At 39.2% G+C, this 19,012-nt stretch overlaps 1 protein-coding gene across 7 annotated transcripts in view; it reads right to left on the bottom strand.

Moving 5' to 3' along the window:
- Cyp301a1 (Probable cytochrome P450 301a1, mitochondrial) overlaps positions 1 to 19,012 on the bottom strand; it is a 101,032-nt gene that overhangs the window by 5,611 nt on the left and 76,409 nt on the right. For 6 of the 7 annotated variants that reach the window (XM_067773835.1, XM_067773831.1, XM_067773830.1 and 3 more), the window contains 2 exons: positions 18,725 to 18,926; positions 18,578 to 18,652 (listed from right to left, as the gene is read on the bottom strand). In XM_067773835.1, the coding sequence (XP_067629936.1) occupies positions 18,578 to 18,652; positions 18,725 to 18,926 (277 nt within the window). The remainder of the gene's footprint in view (positions 1 to 18,577; positions 18,653 to 18,724; positions 18,927 to 19,012) is intronic. The other variant, XM_067773836.1, reaches the window with a different exon arrangement.

Genomic DNA, 19,012 nt, shown 5'->3' with positions numbered 1-19,012 from the left:
TTAGACCTGATAGATCTGATGTTAATAAGCAAAATCATTCTCTAATTACTATCCAACCTTTTAGAAATTTTGTAAAACTTATTGTTCTCGAATTGATCCCCAAGGTCATTCACAAATTATTCTCCAACCTTTGAGAGATTTTGAGAAACTTATAGTTCTCAAATGAATATCCTATTGTAACGAATTTACTGCAAATCCTCTTATTTGCCCTTTTGCTAAGTTCGATCACTAAACTGTTGAATAAATAACTCCAATATTTAATAATGTAAAATGGCCTTTATTAAAGTACTTCACAATAAAGAACTCTACTATTTTCAAATAATACTGTTATTGCTCTCTAGATAGCGTCTTAATCGAAATTGCCTGTAGCGCTTCTACCGCTGGTGTTTTTATACTCTGTGATTTCCTCGTGGCATCTTCTAGGCGCTTCCAGAATTTACTTAGTTACCGCCATATAATTATAACTACAGATGCACGTATATAGCTTCTGTTATGCGTGTATTTGTGAGCGACACTTGACAATTACAATTGCATACTTTTGGGAGCATCTCAGATAAGATATATGCATGTGTTTGTGCACTGTTTCTCCCTGCGTGTGCGTACATATGTGTAGACATAATTTATTGATTCGTTTTTGTAGATACATAATGAATGATTTATGGATGTGCATGCAAGTCACTGTTTAGCATCGGCTTAGGGATCGCAGTACCCCTTGGTGTTGCTAATATTCGTAACACTGCCCACCACCTAAGTCTGATCGTCGCTATCAGACAAATCTTTCGATCTAAACGCTGCCAGCCTTTCCAAATGGACCACTTTCATTTTGGTTCGTGGTTTACCGATGGTTTGTATGCGGTACACTACATCGTTGATCCGTTTTACAACTTTGTATGGGCCTTCCCAATTACACTGCTCTTTGCCTTATCAGATCGTGTATTTCTCTCAGCTCTTCTTCCAAATCACCAGTGGATTTCTTGACATTTCTCTCCGCATCGGCATCTATCCCAAACTTCAAATCAGCTGGCAGTCGAAGGTCATTGCCAAAAATTACTTTTGCAGGGGTTTGAACCGTTGTCTCATGCACTGCTGATTGGTAAGCCATCAAGAATAATGGTATGCGGGTATCCCACTCTTTATGGAACTTGTCCACTACTTTCGAATGTTCTATTGAATCGTTCCACCATACCATCGGACTGAGGATGCAATGCAGTTGTCCGTGTTTTTTGAATGCCCAATGATTTACACATTTCCTGGAATACAGCTGATTCGAAATTCCTGCCTTGGTCAGAATGTAACTCCATTGGTACACCATACCTGGCAACCCAATTGTTTATAAACACTTCTGCTACAGTTTCCGCTTCTTGATTTGGGATTGGGTATACCTCTGGCCATTTGCTGAAATAATCCATAACCACCAGTACATATTTGTTTCCGCAGTTGCTAGTAGGAAATGGACCTGCGACATCCATAGCGATCCTTTAAAATGGCGCACCTGAGTTTATTGCTTCATCTGACCATGACTTCGGGTTTTGGGCCCTTTCGCTCTGCTGCAAATCTCGCAGCTCGCAGCTCGCAATCCACTCAGTGACCGACTGACGGCAACCAACCCAATATAATCTCTGTTTAATCTTCTCGAGCGTCTTCGTGATTCCAAGATGACCTCCGCTTTGACCATTATGCAGCTCGCTGAGCACGTCAGGAATCCTCTTTCTGGGAACAACTATCAGTTTCTTTTTTATTTGACCATCCTCACTCTCCCATACTCGATGCAAGCAACCGGATATCAATTCTAAACTGTTCCACTGTGCCCAATATGACTTCGCAATGGGACTCTCTGCTGACATCTCTTCTCTGTTTGGCCTTTCGTTTCGTTCGAGCCCTTGCATAACACGTGACAGATCTGTATCTTCTAGCTGACACTTTCTTAGCTGTTCCTTGTCCCATTAATCTGTACATGTTATAGTCATTAGCCGGACATCTATAACGTCTTCTTTAGCTTCGGCCTTTGAACAGTGCTTGCATTCCAAACTACATGGTCTTCGTGACATTGCATCAGCACTTCCATGGGTACTACCTTTTCGATGCTCAATGGAAAAGTCATAGCTTTGTAGTCGCTCGATCCACCGTGCTAATTGTCCTTCCGGATTACGGAACTGCAGAAGCCATTTCAACGCTGCGTGATCTGTCCTGACGCGGAATAGCTGGTTTTCCAATTGAACGGCTGTAATATGCAACTACCTTCTCCTGTCCATCGACCAGTTGTGATAAAACGCCTCCTATAGCATATCCGCTCGCATCTGTATCTAGAATAAATGTTGCTCCTGGAATCGGATATGCCAACATGTGGGCAGTGCACAAACGCTCTTTCAATGTTTGGAAAGCTACTTCTTGCTCCTTCTTCTATTCAAAAACTTTAGTTTTTCTTGTTAGCTCGTGCAGACTATGGGCTACGCTGGCAAAATTTGGCACAAATCGGCGGTAATATGTGCAGAGCCCAAGATAACTTCTCAATTCATGCAGATTCTGTGGTCTTGGCCAATCCTTTAGTGCCTCTATCTTTTCATTCGCTGCACGGATACCTTCTGTCGTACCCTTGTGACCCAAATAATTTACTTCCTTTTTAAACAGCGCACACTTTTTGGGACTTAGTTTCAGACCAGGGCCAGCTATTCTCTGGAAAACTTCCTCCAAGTTCTTAAAGTGTTCATCGAAGTTCTTGCCCAATACGATGATGTCGTCCAGGTATACGAAGCATGTTTTCCAATGCAGTCCTTTCAATACCTGATCCATGGGTCTCTCAAAAGTAGCTGGTGCATTAGAAATTCCAAAAGGCATTACTTTAAATTGCCAAAGAACATCTCCGACGCTAAAGGCTGTTTTTTCCTTGTCTTCCTCCTTCACCTCCACTTGCCAGTAGCCACTTTTCAAGTCCAGTGTGGAAAACCATTTCGTACCAGAGAGCGAGTCCAAAGTGTCGTCAATTCTTGGCAATGGGTAGCTATCCTTTTTCGTGACGTCGTTCAACTAGCGGTAGTCCACACAAAATCCCATTTTCCCATCCTTCTTCTTCACAAGTACCACCGGTGAGCTCCATGGACTAGCTGATGGTTCGATGACGCCGCTGTCGCTCATTTCTTGTATGATTTGACTCACAACTTCCCGCTTCGCCAGTGGAACACTACGTGGAACTTGACGTATCGGCCTCGCGTCTCCAGTGTCAATTTGATGTTTCACAACATTGGTGCGGCCTGGTTTTGAACCATCCTGGTCAAATATGTTTGCGTACTTTAGTAGCAGTTGCTTCGCCTTTCTCTGATAATCTTGATCTAGCCCCTCCGTCCATGCCGTGATGTCATTTGAAAGATCAGTCTTGCTAGTTGAAACGTGTTCCTGGAGCTGTGCGCAGTTAACAACTACTTCAGCCTCTTGGCATCTTCCCAATATAGCACCTTTTTTCAGTTTGAGTGGTGACTTGAACTCATTGAGTACTCTTACCGGAATACGTCCATCTTGTTTTGTCATAGCCAGGGTTTTTCCTAAAAGTATGTTCGGTGTTGATTTGTTTGCTGCTTCACAACCCACAATTTGTTTGTCCCACAATCTCCATCAACCTTTGCCCAGATGACTGCTTCTGACTTTGGTGGTATTTGCTGACTCTCTTCCACCAGTACTCGTTTACTGCTGTAGCCTCTCTCGTAGCCGAAATTAAGTGGCACATCCATGTTCTTATATCTCATCGTCTTGCTTTGCATGTCGATCTTGATCCCTTGGTCGATTAAAAAGTCCACTCCAATTATGATTTCACCAACAATCTCTACCACTATAAAATTGTGTACTACCGTGACATTCCCAATTGCGACTTCACATGATACTTCTCCTAGAACCGTGGTGTCTTCTCCAGTGGCTGTACGCAAACTTGCTCCATGCAATGGTCTTATCATCTTGTTGAGTAAATCCGCTCGAATGATGGAATGAGATGCTCCCGTATCTACAGTCAGTAAACGTTCCTTTCCATTCACATGTCCTCCGACAGTAAGATTGTTTGACCTTCTTCCAATTTGTGATATAGAGATTATGGGGCATTAAATTGAGGGAGCCAGCTGTCGCCCCATGCGGCTGACTCGCTTTAGTTTAACGATTGAGTGGACTTGGAGATTTGCTCATCTCCTTCAGCTCTGCCTTTACGGCCACCCACATTGTTGGAACTATTGGGACCAGTGCTGCAATGTCGTGCAATATGACCTGGGTTGCCGCACTTGAAACATTTAATAACTCCGGCATTCTTATGTTGTGATCCCTTCAGTGCTTCCAAAATTGTGTCTACCCAATCTGGTCTTTCCACTTCCACACGATGAGCTTTGTATGCTGGTTTACTCAATAGTGAGGCAGTTTCCTGAGTCAATGCATGTGATACCGTTTCTGCAAATGTTGGCTTTGGGTATGCGTATGTGGCTCGCTTCGTTTCGACGTCCCGTATGTCATTTATAAAGCTCTCAATTTTTACCCTTTCGGTGTATTCCACGGGTGCGTCGGCATTTGCCAAATGTGCAAGCCTTTCGACATCTGACGCAAACTCCTGCATAGTCTCATTAGCTTTTTGGTAGCAGGTTTGCAACTCTATTTGGTGTATCAGCTTCCTGTGTTCGCTTCCGTATCGCCTCTCTAGAGCGCTCATCAATGTTTCGTAGTTGTTCCGCTCTCCCTAGGGAATAGACTGTAGGATTTCAGCAGCAGATCCTTTCAATGCCACGAATAGTGCAGCAACTTTATCTTCAGCACTCCAGTCCACTGCTGCGGTCTTCTCAAACTGAATCTTAAACATCTGGAAAGGAACAGAACCGTCAAAGGACGGTGTTTTTACCTTTGGATTGCTTGCTGAAACAGCTGGGCGATTTAGTTGTAACTGCTCCATACGACCTTTTAAATCATCTACTTCTGCCTGAAATTGAGCCATTTTTGCATTCTGCGCTTCCAGTTTTGATGATACCTGTTCCAAAATTTCTGCCGACATTTCAGATATACGTGCCTCTTGCGCTTCCAATTGAGATGCCATATATGTCTTTTGGTCTTCCAGTTGAGATGACACTTGCGACGTCATTTCTGAAATACGTGTTGTCTGTGATTCCAGTTGGGATGCTTTATATGTCTTCTGTTCTTCCAGTTGAGTTTCCATCTTGGATGAAATCTGTGTCGACATTTCTGACATACGCGTTTCTTGTGCTTCAATCTTCGATGTTATTCGTGTCTCTTGGGATTCCATCTGTGATGACATATATGTTTTCTGTTCTTCCAGTTGAGATGACACTGTCGATGTTTGAGCAGATATTGCAGCCAAAATCATTTTCAAGTCTGTGCTCGTAACTGTCTGCGATGTTTCGGTTTTCTCTTCAATTTTTGTTGTTGTCTCGCTCCCATCAGGATAAAAGACATACTCGTCCACATCGAATCCTTGCGACTCCGTTACCTCTCGTAGCCGTGCTTGAAGTTCGATCTTATTGCCGGTTGTATTCAATCCACGGTTCTCCAACTCCTTTTTCAGTTGCTGGATCCTCAATTCACTCAACTTTGCCATGTCCAAGTTGTATTCCCAATCTTCGGAATTTATTCAACAATTCCTCTTCTGACACCGATTGTAACGAATTTACTGCAAATCCTCTTATTTGCCCTTTTGCTAAGTTCGATCACTAAACTGTTGAATAAATAACTCCAATATTTAATAATGTAAAATGGCCTTTATTAAGTACTTCACAATAAAGAACTCTACTATTTTCAAATAATACTGCTATTGCTCGCTAGATAGCGTCTTAATCGAAACTGCCTGTAGCGCCTCTACCGCTGGTGCTTTTATACTCTGTGATTTCCTCGTGGCATCTTCCAGAATTTACTTACCCTGCAAAAATTCTTGGATTACGTGTTCCATTTTCTTCATGTTGGAGTACTCTAACAATACTCCTTTGCAATGCGTTTGCGGAACACCATCAGCCGATCATTGCTCGTTTTTTAACGACCGTGACCACGACACGATGACGATCAAACAGAGTTTCCAAAAGTAAAATATTGCATACAAATAAATGATAACAAAATTTTACTATAGCAACTCTGATAAAATGCAAGCGCGCACTGGTTTTATGTATACATACTATAGTATAGAGAAATATTAGTTTCTTTATTCACGCAAATGCTAAATAACATAAGAATATTCGTAGTAAAAAATATAAAAGTTATATTGCCCCTCTTCATTTATTTTCATTTTAAATTAAATTCACTCCGATAATTCTTTCCGACACAATTCCTCTTTAGTACTTTGGCATATGATCCTCTGTGGGTGCTCCATGGAGTACTACAGTGAAAGTACTTTGGAAAGTACTCTCACGTATGTACTCTATGGAATACTCACAAACAAAGCGAGAGTGGGATCACCTACTCCTCTCCTAGGACATCACAATATTAATTGGAGTACATTTTTTGTATGAATACAGATTAGTTTTGGAACACTCCTATACTCCCAAAGGAGTATTCCTTACGTTATTTATGGAGTACTCGCGTTTTTTGAAGGGTAGTTACCGCCATATAATTATAACTACAGATGCACGTACATATATAGCTTCTGATATGCGTGGATTTGTGAGCGACACTTCCACAATTACAATTCCATACTTTTGGGAGCATCTCAGATAAGATATATGCATGTGTTTGTGCACTGTTTCTCCCTGCGTGTGCGTACATATGTGTAGACATAATTTATTGATTCGTTTGTGTAGATCCATAATGAATGATTTATGGATGTGCATGAAAGTTATATTAGAGATGTAAATTGTACTTTGTGTTCTTTGTACTGTATTTTATGTTTTCAGTTTTTTTTCAAGAATCTATAAAAGAATTGAACATTCTGTTTTAACAAATTAATTAATTTTACGGAATATAATCCTTTTGAGTTAAGTTGCAAGTCACTGTTTAGCATCGGCTTAGAGATGGCAGTACCCCTTAGTGTTGCTAATATTTATATGGACCTACGACGTTGGTCTTTCGGCTGATGATGCTAATATCGTCAGCATACGCCAGAAATTGTGCGCTCTTATAAAATACTGGAAAAAATATTTATTGTTCTTCAATAAAATAATCGAAATTGATCACAGTGAATTTTGAGTTCGCAAAGGATCTCTCCGACGTACCGTAAATAATCCACTGCCCAAATATGATAAGCCATAATTTTACGCGCATCTTTGTTGTTAATGGTGTGAAGGGAGGAAGGTTTTCATTGAGTGGGTGCGGCAAACACTACAGTTGACTTGGACGTTTTTAGTCATTTTAGAATATGACCTTGTTTATTAGGAATTGTAGGTAACAAGCAGTGCACGGACTTTACTACTTTATTGGTAGATCTACCAACTTTTTAGCCCATTTTTATTTTCTACCACTTCTATCACCAAAGCCAAAAAATCTACCAACATTTGCCTTTGTAAGGAAATTAAGAAACGATTCAATTTCGAAGAAGAAAAATGACACCTTTTGGAATATTTTGATGCAAAAAATATTCAATCTAGTCACATGACAACGATTGTTCCCTTACTTAAAGCTTTTCCATTTCACAAGACTTCCATCGAAATTCTTAACAACGAATGGCGATCGTTGGTGTTATATGATAAGGAAAAAATATTTTCCGACGATATTCTTAAAGGATGGATAATATTGGGAACTGAAAAGAGTGTTCCAGAAGAAAATTTGTTTGAAAATTTGAGTGAATAAATGTGCTCCTTAGCAATATTACCTCAAAGTTATGCAGCCGCAGAAAGTTCGTTCTCTATATTGAACGACATAAAAACCGCCAAGCGTAATGGATTAAAAATTTCAAGCATTTCCAATCAAATATTAATAAGTAAAAGAGTATTGTGTCGGACGGGTTTTATTTCAGCCTCCAATTGAATTAATAAGATTTTATAAAAAAATTTAATTTGTAGAAGATGATTTTGTTCCTTGTATTTAATAACACCCATATGGCACTAGATGTTTCTTTTGTTTTTTCTGACAATTTTTTTTTGTCGAAAATTTGGTTTTTATTTTGAAAAATTTGTGCACAAATTCAATACAAGAAATAAATTTTTTTATGAAAGAAAGTATTAATCATCTACTCGCAAATATTTTCCTGCGCTATTTTCATCAGTTATTAATGAATAATTTTGAATGAAAATAAAAAAGTTTAAAGTAAACTGTTGCAGAAAAATACTGGTACAGTGGAAAATTGTTGTTGTAATGAGACGTATCGGTTAAATTTTCCTCAGTATTTCAAGCTCAAAATACAGAAAACAAGCAAGTATCATATAGGCATAAGCTATATATATATAAATTTGCATAAATTTTTTTTTGTTTACTTGTTTTTTAAAGTGTTATTTCCGTGAAATGTGCTTTATTTGTTTTACAATAAAATATGAATTGTTTTGTACAAATATAAAGTGTAGCTATGGTTTTCTTCAAAAAAACAAAATCTACCAACTTCTACCACTATTTTAATTTTTCGTCTACCAACATTCCTTTTTTAAATGTCCGTGCACTGGTTACAAGAGAGTTGTGAGACTGGCGCATACTCAGAAATCCAAATTTAATAGACGTCTATGCAGTGCTTAGACATGCGTCGTTCAGGCTTATTGATTACACACAAATCTCATTGGGCAAGAGCACTCATGCTATTTGCTTCCCTGTTTCGCAGGTAAGCTTGATGTTATGTTGACATTGAGCTTGTGAAACTTCGAGTGATTGTTCAGATGTCTAACGCAAGCACTTTCTCCCTAACTCAAAATAATATTATTTTGATGAAAACGGGGTAGCATGAAGTACTGACATGCGCATATGTAAAAAATATGAAAATATGCGAATGCTTTGGAAGAAAACAATAGAGTCGGAATCACATTTTTAAGATATCACTTTTCAGAGGCGGATCGAGGATAGAAAGCAAAGCTTCGGGTGAAGTATCTAGTTAAATGCTAAGACGAGGGTGCAAACGGACCCTTAGTAGGACATTGATTGAATGTCAGGCAACAACACCAGCTGCCATAAGTGCCGCACGACGTGAGAGGACGGGATGGCGTTGATGGTTTCATGTGTCATACTAAATCGTTCCCGAGATGGTGGGCCGGCGCTTGTTACCGGAAAGTACCGGATCTGCATCCGGCAAAGGATCATCAACATCGATAGCACTCCCCAAGTCCTTCATGGAGTGTCCTTATCGCAACAACAACAACGCACGACGAACCAACGGCGAACTGGCTGTCTCCCTGACGAAAACGGAACGGTTTCATTTTATGCACAGACAAAACATAACTGAAAGGAACATCACATTTTGGTTAATGAATGCAACCGTATAGAGAACAACAATATTGCAACGAATTTACTGCAATTCCCCTTACTTGCAATCTTCTGCTAACGTGCGTATCGCTAAACTGTTGAATAAATAACTCCAATATTGAATAATGGAAAAATGGCCTTTATTAAAGTACTTCACAATAATACTTATACTTTGCAACTCTTGCTTAATAACCAAACTGACTGAAAGCTTAAATGAAACTGATCTCTCGCCTCCACTGTTGTCGCCCTTTTATACTGTCCGACCTCCTCGTTGCATATTTCTAGGCTTTTCTAATTACAGAACTTACTAGTTAGTTATAAATTTCTCAGCTACAAATACAGATGTATAATTTTTATAGCTTCTCTCATACCCCATGCGCTTGTATGTGTGAGCGACACTTCCACAATCACAATTGCATACCTTTAGGAGCATCTCAGATAAAATATCTGCATGTGTTTGTGCATCTCTTCTCCGCTGCGTGTACGTACATAGGTGTAGACAAAACGATTAAATTATTGATGTGCATTCACGTCACTGCTTAGAATCGGCAGAAAAATGGCAGTACCCCTTAGTGTTGCTAACATTCGTAACAGTATCTATCGAAGACTAAAGGGAGAATAAAGCTCTCTGTTAAAATTGGTGAACAAGGTTTAGAAGCAACTGAAAGGCCTTAACATAACTCGTAAGGAGTTAATTAGAGAAATGTGTTTTTCGGTAGGCCCACGGGAAGAGTGGTGATGGTGGAAATGTCTTAATTACGCAGGTGATACGGTTTTTGCCACTTTAGGTGCAAAGGCAATCCCTGAAGATCTTGAAAAGTGTTGCCAAAGTGCCGGTCTTTATCGGATATGCTTGGTTACTAGTATGACGGTCATTCGAATGATCCGGTTTGAACACGCCGAATGTAAAACCAAAGCCAGTTATTGGCAGAAGAGGCGAAAGGCGTCATATTAGCAGCTCCATTCTTGAAGGAAACAAGTAAGGAAGTCTAAGTGGTGAAACTGAACATTTTATACCCAGCCGTGTGCTGCCATATATATACACGGTCAAAAATTTTAGTTTATTTTTTAAACCTAGCAAAGTTTATTGCTGCTTTTTAAGATTTTTTATACTATTCTACTAACCACTTAATAGTTTTAAACAATTTCTAAGATATGTTTGTTGAACTTTTAGTCCAGCCAACTGAAAAATATTACTTTTGATGAAAAGTTTAAAATTTATACCAAAAAGTTTTACCCGTACTGTGTTTTTAAACTTTTTTGGGCTAGGTTATAACCTATTAGAGAATTAATCCAATTTTTAACATTTTTGGGTTTAAATTTTGGTCTCGAAATTTAAAAAAATATTATTTCCCAAGAGTAGTTTGAAAATAAAACCTAAAAGTCTTACATACATTCTAAACTAGCATGGGACTAATTTTTAAAATATTTGGGCTTAAATCTTAAATTAATGAAAAGTTTAAAATTAAAACCAAAATGTTCTCTTCATGTTCCCGTTATTACCTAAACTCTTTTTATATATGTATACAAAGTATTTCTGTTTGCAAGTTCGCCTAAATTTCAGGTACCTAAACTAATAATCCAGTAGAACCTTCCAATACTGCTACAATTTAGGTAAAAAACTGTCAAAAGTGTGCGAGTTCATTGATAATCTAAAGCAATGTACAGATCTGGATGCTTCAAAACATGGACCATGAAGGAGTTCCTTAGATAGCAATAAAATAATATGAATCGGTTCCAACTTGTACTGTCGTGGAGCACATCGAGGGGGTGTCCGCTACTATCTAAGCGTGAAAATGATGTGACTAAATTCAGGGACTCTATAAATAACGATTTTTTGACCAATTATTGCCCACCTCTGGCAAATTTTACTCCACAGCAGCTGGCATGAACATAAGGCGATTTAGTATCTACCGTATCTTGCGTAGAAGTAGATGCATGTGCCTTTCCAACTCCTAACTTTTTAATCTGGCCTTTGTTCTTGTTACTTACTCTTACTCGTATTCATCATAGTCGAGTAGTGGAACATTTATTCCATCATCATCGATTGCGGGCTCGGATTCATCATCTTTCCTGGGCGTTTCATCGCTGTCTCCATTTAGGAGGGCAGATAGGTGTTGCCTTCATTATCTAAGACCCCTCTGAGCATCTCTTATCAGGTCGCCTTTCTAGTTTTTATAGAAGTTACAGGAGTTTTTTTTATTGCTGGTGGCTATCAGCTTAAGCTCCTCGCATTCCGTTTTTTCTTCAACTCGCGGCAGCTTTCACGAATTTTTCTCGTTGAGTTCGCTTTTAACATATCCATGTAGGCAGCGTCCTTACTTGCGATTGCAACGCGATGTTCTACCAGTTGTTTTTCCGTGGTAGAAGGTAACCAATTTTTCTCTCGGCAGCGGTACGGAGTGCTTTAGAGTTATGGTCCCACTGCTCCAGGATTCCGTCGGTTGACTTGGCTGCAATGGGATAACCATCCGAACCTTAGTTAAGTCCTCGAATCGTACGTACATATAACACACTGCAGGCATGCCGTCCTAATATCACGTGGCTTATTCCATTAGCGGATGTTTCGGTTTGGAGGCTGAACACTCCGATCGTGGCTCCAAGAGCACCTTTTTGCCCACCCTGTTAAGCACGACCTTTATATCATGCCGGGAGCAGCGCTCGTATGTGTATTCTAGGTGCTCGTAAAATGCGTTCTTTACTTTATCGTTCTTCTCCTCCGTCGTGGGAGGATGAGCAATAGTGCTTGGCGACGAAGTCTTTCTACCATCACAAATCTAACACCGAAACTGCGCTTATTTGCCTTTTTTCCTTGTTTCGCCCGTCGCATTTATTGGATGGCGGTGATGTCGACTTTTGCTTTCACGAGGACATCAACCAGCCAGACATCGGCACCAATTCCAGGACATTTCAGGTGCATGCCCTTTAATCTTAGAGTTTCTCGGGATCATCACGGGAGTATGATTTTACGTGGCGGGTCCCAAGCCCAGCGCATAAACCGCTCAGAAGGGATAAAACATTTATGGTACACATTTATTAAGAGATCCGCTTAATCTAAGACAGACGAACGCTTGCAGTGGCTCTTATGGTAATCAGTTGCTGCTGATGATGTCCCCCATCTAGCCCTAAAGCCGGTTATGAGAGTAACCTAGTTAGGTTGTCGCCTTCCCACACTAGATCACAAAAAATGGATGTTGAGTGGCTACCAAGAGGAAACTTGGCTGCAGACGTACAACTGGGTTTAAACAGCGGCCGTGTATTTCAACCGATTTCACTCAATTTTACAAGAAAGTGTTTCTTTACTAAAAACAATCTCCAAATTTCCTTAGGATTTACAAGGAAAACCTCCATGGCAAATTTCAACATGATATCCTCAACGGCTTTTGAAGTACAGCTTAAACACTTTTAAAATTTCTTTTACAAGATTTTCTTTTTCCAAAATTGTACCAATTTTCTATATTATTTAAAGTGATGATATCGTGCTTACCAAACCCAAGATCCTGCGTTCAAGGCCCAGGAAAAGCAACACCTTAATCTATAGAAAAGCGTTTTATTAATTAGAAACAAATTTCTATGTGGGATCGTCCCTCGGCAATGATTTGACAAACACATCGAGTGAATTTCTTCCATGAAAAACTTCTCCTCAGTGCAATTTCGTTTGTTGGTCCCGTACCGCCAATTTGAAAGTTTAAACAGTTGCAGGACGCAAATTGGGAGAGAAACTCTGCCTAAACCTCCTGGAGCTTTGTATATATACTTTATTTTTTTTTTTTAGTTTTCATCATGAGGCAACGCACAGATTAATTACATTATCGGTTTTTGGTAATTCATTAACACACTTTTTTTTTAGGATCTCTATCCATATCGCCCATTTTCAATACCAATCTACTCTGACTTAGATAAGCCAGTACACTAAATTTCTTAAAGTTATCTCAATTTTTGGTCAAGTTATCATGTTAAGGGAAGCATTAACGGACGGGCGCCTAGACGGACATGGTTCAATCAATATGTTGTTCGATCCGGGTAACTTTGATATAAGAAATTGTATATCTATCTTGATTTCTACTACCTCTATCCAAGCAAAGTTTTAATATTGTAACGAATTTGCTGCAAATCCTTTTATTTGCAACCCTCTGCTAAGTTCGTATCGCTAAATTGTTGAATAAATAACTCCAATATTGAATAAATGAAAAATGGCCTTTATTACAGTACTTCACAATAACACTTATACTTTGCAACGAATAGCAAGCTTAATAACCAAACTGATTGATAGCTGAAATGAAACTCTACTATTCAAAATAATTCTGCTATAGCTCGCTAGATAGCGCTTAATCGAAATCTCAAATCAAACTGAATTACTTCTTACTCGCCTGCCCCGCTTTTATAGTTTACGCTGCATACTTCTAGGCTCTTCGATTTCCAGAACTTCGGCTACAAAATCGCCAGCCACAACTACGTGCACAAATTATTGCTCTCTCTTGTGACAACTCAGATAAGAAATATGCATGTGTTTGTGCATTGCCGCTCCGGCGCTCGTATACGTACATATGTGTAGACGCAATTATTTATTCGTTTATATAGATACATAATGATTGAATTATTGATGTGAATGTTTGTAGTTTACAGTCTCTCGCGCATACATAGGCGTATAAGTAAATGCATCTGTGTGTGACATCTTTCGGCTGCCTTATATATGTGTATACATGATTTGATTATTGACGTAAATACTGCTTATCGTGGCCTTAGCATCGCCTTAGTGATGGTATAACTTAGTGACAATATGTACAATCGCGTACAAGTACAAGCAGGGTATAAAAACGTATGAAAATGCTGCTGACCAGTTTTTCCAAAAAACTACCAAAGTCGCCTATCGCATGTGGACGGCTAATGCGGCAGTTACCCACCGACGTGTGCAGTACGCACGGACGTTTGTCGTACGAAGCACGTTTGACCGAACTCTCAAGCCCGTAGGAATCAATGTGTGCGTCTGTGTACATGTACATAACATATTTGTGTGTGTATTGTTTACAACAAAGCACTGTTGCCATTGACCAGTTTGCATGCATGCTTATGGAAACATCAACTTTTTCCAATTTAATTTTTGATATTGCAAAAGGCCTGAATACATATTAAATGAGTATAAATAGATTACATATTTATAATCAGCACTTTTACATAATTATTTTCACAATTTTTCAAAATTTAATTAGGTGTTTTTGCATAAAATTGCAAACGGTAAAAAATTAGCGCACAAAAGTTTACTAGGCAACTCTGTCTAGTGAGAGAGCGTTCAGCTGACACGTTCTTACGGAAAAAATCAAAATTGTTTTGATTTCTACGTTCCGGGCTACGTACGTGCGGGCGTTGCACGTCGGTGAGTTTTCGTTTACATTGCAAGATAGGTCGTGTCAGCTGACACGTTTTTATACTCAGTTGAGCAGAGCTCACAGAGTATATTAAGTTTGATTGGATAACGGTTGGTTGTACATATATAAAGGAATCGAGATAGACATAGACTTCCATATATCAAAATAATCAGGATCGAAAAAAAATTTGATTGAGCCATGTCCGTCCGTCCGTCCGTTAACACGATAACTTGAGTAAATTTTGAGGTATCTTAATGAAATTTGGTATGTAGGTTCCTGAGCACTCATCTCAGATCGCTATTTAAAATGAACGATATCGGACTATAACACGCCCACTTTTTCGATATCGAAAATTTCGAAAAACAGAAAAAGTGCGATAATTCATTACAAAAGACCGATAAAGCGACGAAACTTGGTAGATGAGTTGAACTTATGACGCAAAATAGAAAATTAGTAAAATTTTGGACAATGGGCGTGGCACCGCCCACTTTTAAAAGAAGGTAATTTAAAACTTTTGCAAGCTGTAATTTGGCAGTCGTTGAAGATATCATGATGAAATTTGGCAGGAACGTTACTCTTATTACTATATGTACGCCTAATAAAAATTAGCAAAATCGGAGAAGGACCACGCCCACTTTTAAAAAAATTTTATTTTAAAGTAAAATTTTAACAAAAAATTTAATATCTTTACAGTATATAAGTAAATTATGTCAAGATTCAACTCCAGTAATGATACGGTGCAACAAAATACAAAAATAAAAGAAAATTTAAAAATGGCGTGGCTCCGCCCTTTTTTCATTTAATTTGTCTAGGATACTTTTAACACCATAAGTCGAACAAAAATTAACCAATCCTTTTGAAATTTGGTAGGGGCATAGATTTTATGGCGCTAACTGTTTTCTGTGAAAAAGGGCGAAATCAGTTGATGTCACGCCCAGTTTTTATACACAGTCGTCCGTCTGTCCTTCCGCATGGCCGTTAACACGATAACTTGAGCAAAAATCGATATATCTTTACTAAACTCAGTTCACGTACTTATCTGAACTCACTTTATCTTGGTATGAAAAATGAACGAAATCCGACTATGACCACGCCCACTTTTTCGATATCGAAAATTACGAAAAATGAAAAAAATGCCATAATTCTATACCAAATACGAAAAAAGGGATGAAATATGGTAAGGTAATTGGATTGTTTTATTGACGCGAAATATAACTTTAGAAAAAACTTTATAAAATGGTTGTGACACCTACCATATTAAGTAGAAGAAAATGAAAAAGTTCTGCAGGGCGAAATAAAAAACCTTTAAAATCTTGGCAGGTATTACATATATAAATAAATTAGCGGGATGATGTTCTGGGTCACCCTGGTGCACATTTTGGTCGATATCTGGAAAACGCCTTCACATATACAACTACCACCACTCCCTTTTAAAACTCTCATTAATACCTTTAATTTGATACCCATATCGTACAAACTCATTCTAGAGTCACCCCTGGTCCACCTTTATGGCGATATTTCGAAAAGGCGAACACCTATAGAACGAAGGCCCACTCCCTTTTAAAAATACTCATTAACACCTTTCATTTGATACCCATATCGTACAAACAAAGTCTAGAGTCACCCCTGGTCCAGAAAGGCCCACTCCCTCTTAAAATACTCATTAACTCCTTTCGTTTGATACCCATATTGCACAAACGAATTCTAGAGTCACCCCTGGCCCACCTTTATGGCGATATCTCGAAACGGCGTCCACCTATGGAACTAAGGATTACTCCCTTTTAAAATACTCATTAACACCTTTCTTTTGATACCCATATCGTACAAACGCATTCTAGAGTCACACCTGGTCCATCTTTATGGCGATATCTCGAAAAGGTGTCCACCTATAGAACTAAGGCCCACTCCCTCTTAAAATACTCATTAACTCCTTTCCCTTGATACCCATATTGCACAAACGAATTCTAGAGTCACCCCTGGTCCACCTTTATGGCGATATCTCGAAAAGGGGTCCACCTATAGAACTAAGCCCCACGCCCTTTTAAAATAATCATTAACACCTTTCATTTGATACCCATATCATACAAACAAATTCTAAAGTCACCCCTGGTCCACCTTTATGGCGATATCTCGAAAAGGCGAACACCTATAAAACGAAGGCCCACTCCCTTTTAAAAATACTCATTAACACTTTTCATTTGATACCCATATCGTACAAACAAAGTCTAGAGTCACCCCTGGTCCACCTTTATTGCGATACCTCGAAAATGCGTCCACCTATAGAACTAAGGCCCACTCCCTCTTAAAATACCCATTAACTCCTTTCGTTTGATACCCATATTGCACAAACGAATTCTAGAGTCACCCCTGGCCCACCTTTATGGCGATATCTCGAAACGGCGTCCACCTATAGAATTAAGGCCCACTCCCTTTTAAAATACTCATTAACACCTTTCGTTTGATGCCCATATTGTGCAAACAAATTCTAGGGTCACCCCTGGTCCACCTTTATGGCGATATCTCGAAACAGCGTCTACCTATGGAACTAAGGATTACTCCCTTTTAAAATACTCATTAACACCTTTCATTTGATACCCATATCGTACAAACAAAGTCTAGAGTCACCCCTGGTCCAGAAAGGCCCACTCCCTCTTAAAATACTCATTAACTCCTTTCGTTTGATACCCATATTGCACAAACGAATTCTAGAGTCACCCCTGGCCCACCTTTATGGCGATATCTCGAAACGGCGTCCACCTATGGAACTAAGGATTACTCCCTTTTAAAATACTCATTAACACCTTTCATTTGATACCCATATCGTACAAACGCATTCTAGAGTCACACCTGGTCCATCTTTATGGCGATATCTCGAAAAGGTGTCCACCTATAGAACTAAGGCCCACTCCCTCTTAAAATACTCATTAACTCCTTTCCCTTGATACCCATATTGCACAAACGAATTCTAGAGTCACCCCTGGTCCACCTTTATGGCGATATCTCGAAAAGGGGTCCACCTATAGAACTAAGCCCCACGCCCTTTTAAAATAATCATTAACACCTTTCATTTGATACCCATATCATACAAACAAATTCTAAAGTCACCCCTGGTCCACCTTTATGGCGATATCTCGAAAAGGCGAACACCTATAAAACGAAGGCCCACTCCCTTTTAAAAATACTCATTAACACTTTTCATTTGATACCCATATCGTACAAACAAAGTCTAGAGTCACCCCTGGTCCACCTTTATTGCGATACCTCGAAAATGCGTCCACCTATAGAACTAAGGCCCACTCCCTCTTAAAATACCCATTAACTCCTTTCGTTTGATACCCATATTGCACAAACGAATTCTAGAGTCACCCCTGGCCCACCTTTATGGCGATATCTCGAAACGGCGTCCACCTATAGAATTAAGGCCCACTCCCTTTTAAAATACTCATTAACACCTTTCGTTTGATGCCCATATTGTGCAAATAAATTCTAGGGTCACCCCTGGTCCACCTTTATGGCGATATCTCGAAACAGCGTCTACCTATGGAACTAAGGATTACTCCCTTTTAAAATGCTCATTAACACCTTTGATTTGATACCCATATCGTACAAACGCATTCTAGAGTCAACCCTGATCCACCTTTATGGCTATATCCCTAAATGGCGTCCACCTATAGAACTATGGCCCACTCCCTCATAAAATACTCTTTAATGCCTTTCATTTGATACACATGTCATACAAGCACATTCCAGGGTTTCCCTCGGTTCATTTTCCTACATGGTTATTTTCCCTTATGCTGTCACCATAGCTCTCAACTGAGTATGTAATGTTCGGTTACACCCGAACTTAACCTTCCTTACTTGTTTCTACGTACGTTCGTGGGTAAATGCCGCATAAGCCTCTGGTTGCATTTGTGCGAGGGGAAAATTGCAGCAAAAATTTATCAGACCTAGCAGATGGCGTAAATTTTTAGGAAAATTTAATAGAAAAACATGAACTGGAACATTTAAACTGTACTTACTCAACAAAAAAGTTCATATTTTTAACGTAACGCGTCCATAAGGGCGTAGGAAAAAACCGCCAATACGGAGCTTTAAGTTCGAGTGTTGCAACATTTCGTAGCGCATATTTCGCGGCATCAATTATTTGTTGTTGCTCAGAATCTGGTGAAAGGTTTGGCTCCAAACAACCAAGTCTTGTGTCGAGTGCAACGCGCCCAATACCTGAAATAAAGTAACAAAAAAGCATTCGAAAAAATTTAAATTTCTGTATCGCACCAGAAACGGAAACGGAAAAGTAATGAACAGAG

This window comes from Eurosta solidaginis, chromosome 3 (assembly GCF_040869045.1).
Source record: "Eurosta solidaginis isolate ZX-2024a chromosome 3, ASM4086904v1, whole genome shotgun sequence".
Taxonomy (NCBI): domain Eukaryota; kingdom Metazoa; phylum Arthropoda; class Insecta; order Diptera; family Tephritidae; genus Eurosta; species Eurosta solidaginis.
Note: the sequence above shows the minus strand (reverse complement) of the source record. Positions and strands in the feature narration are given on the sequence as shown.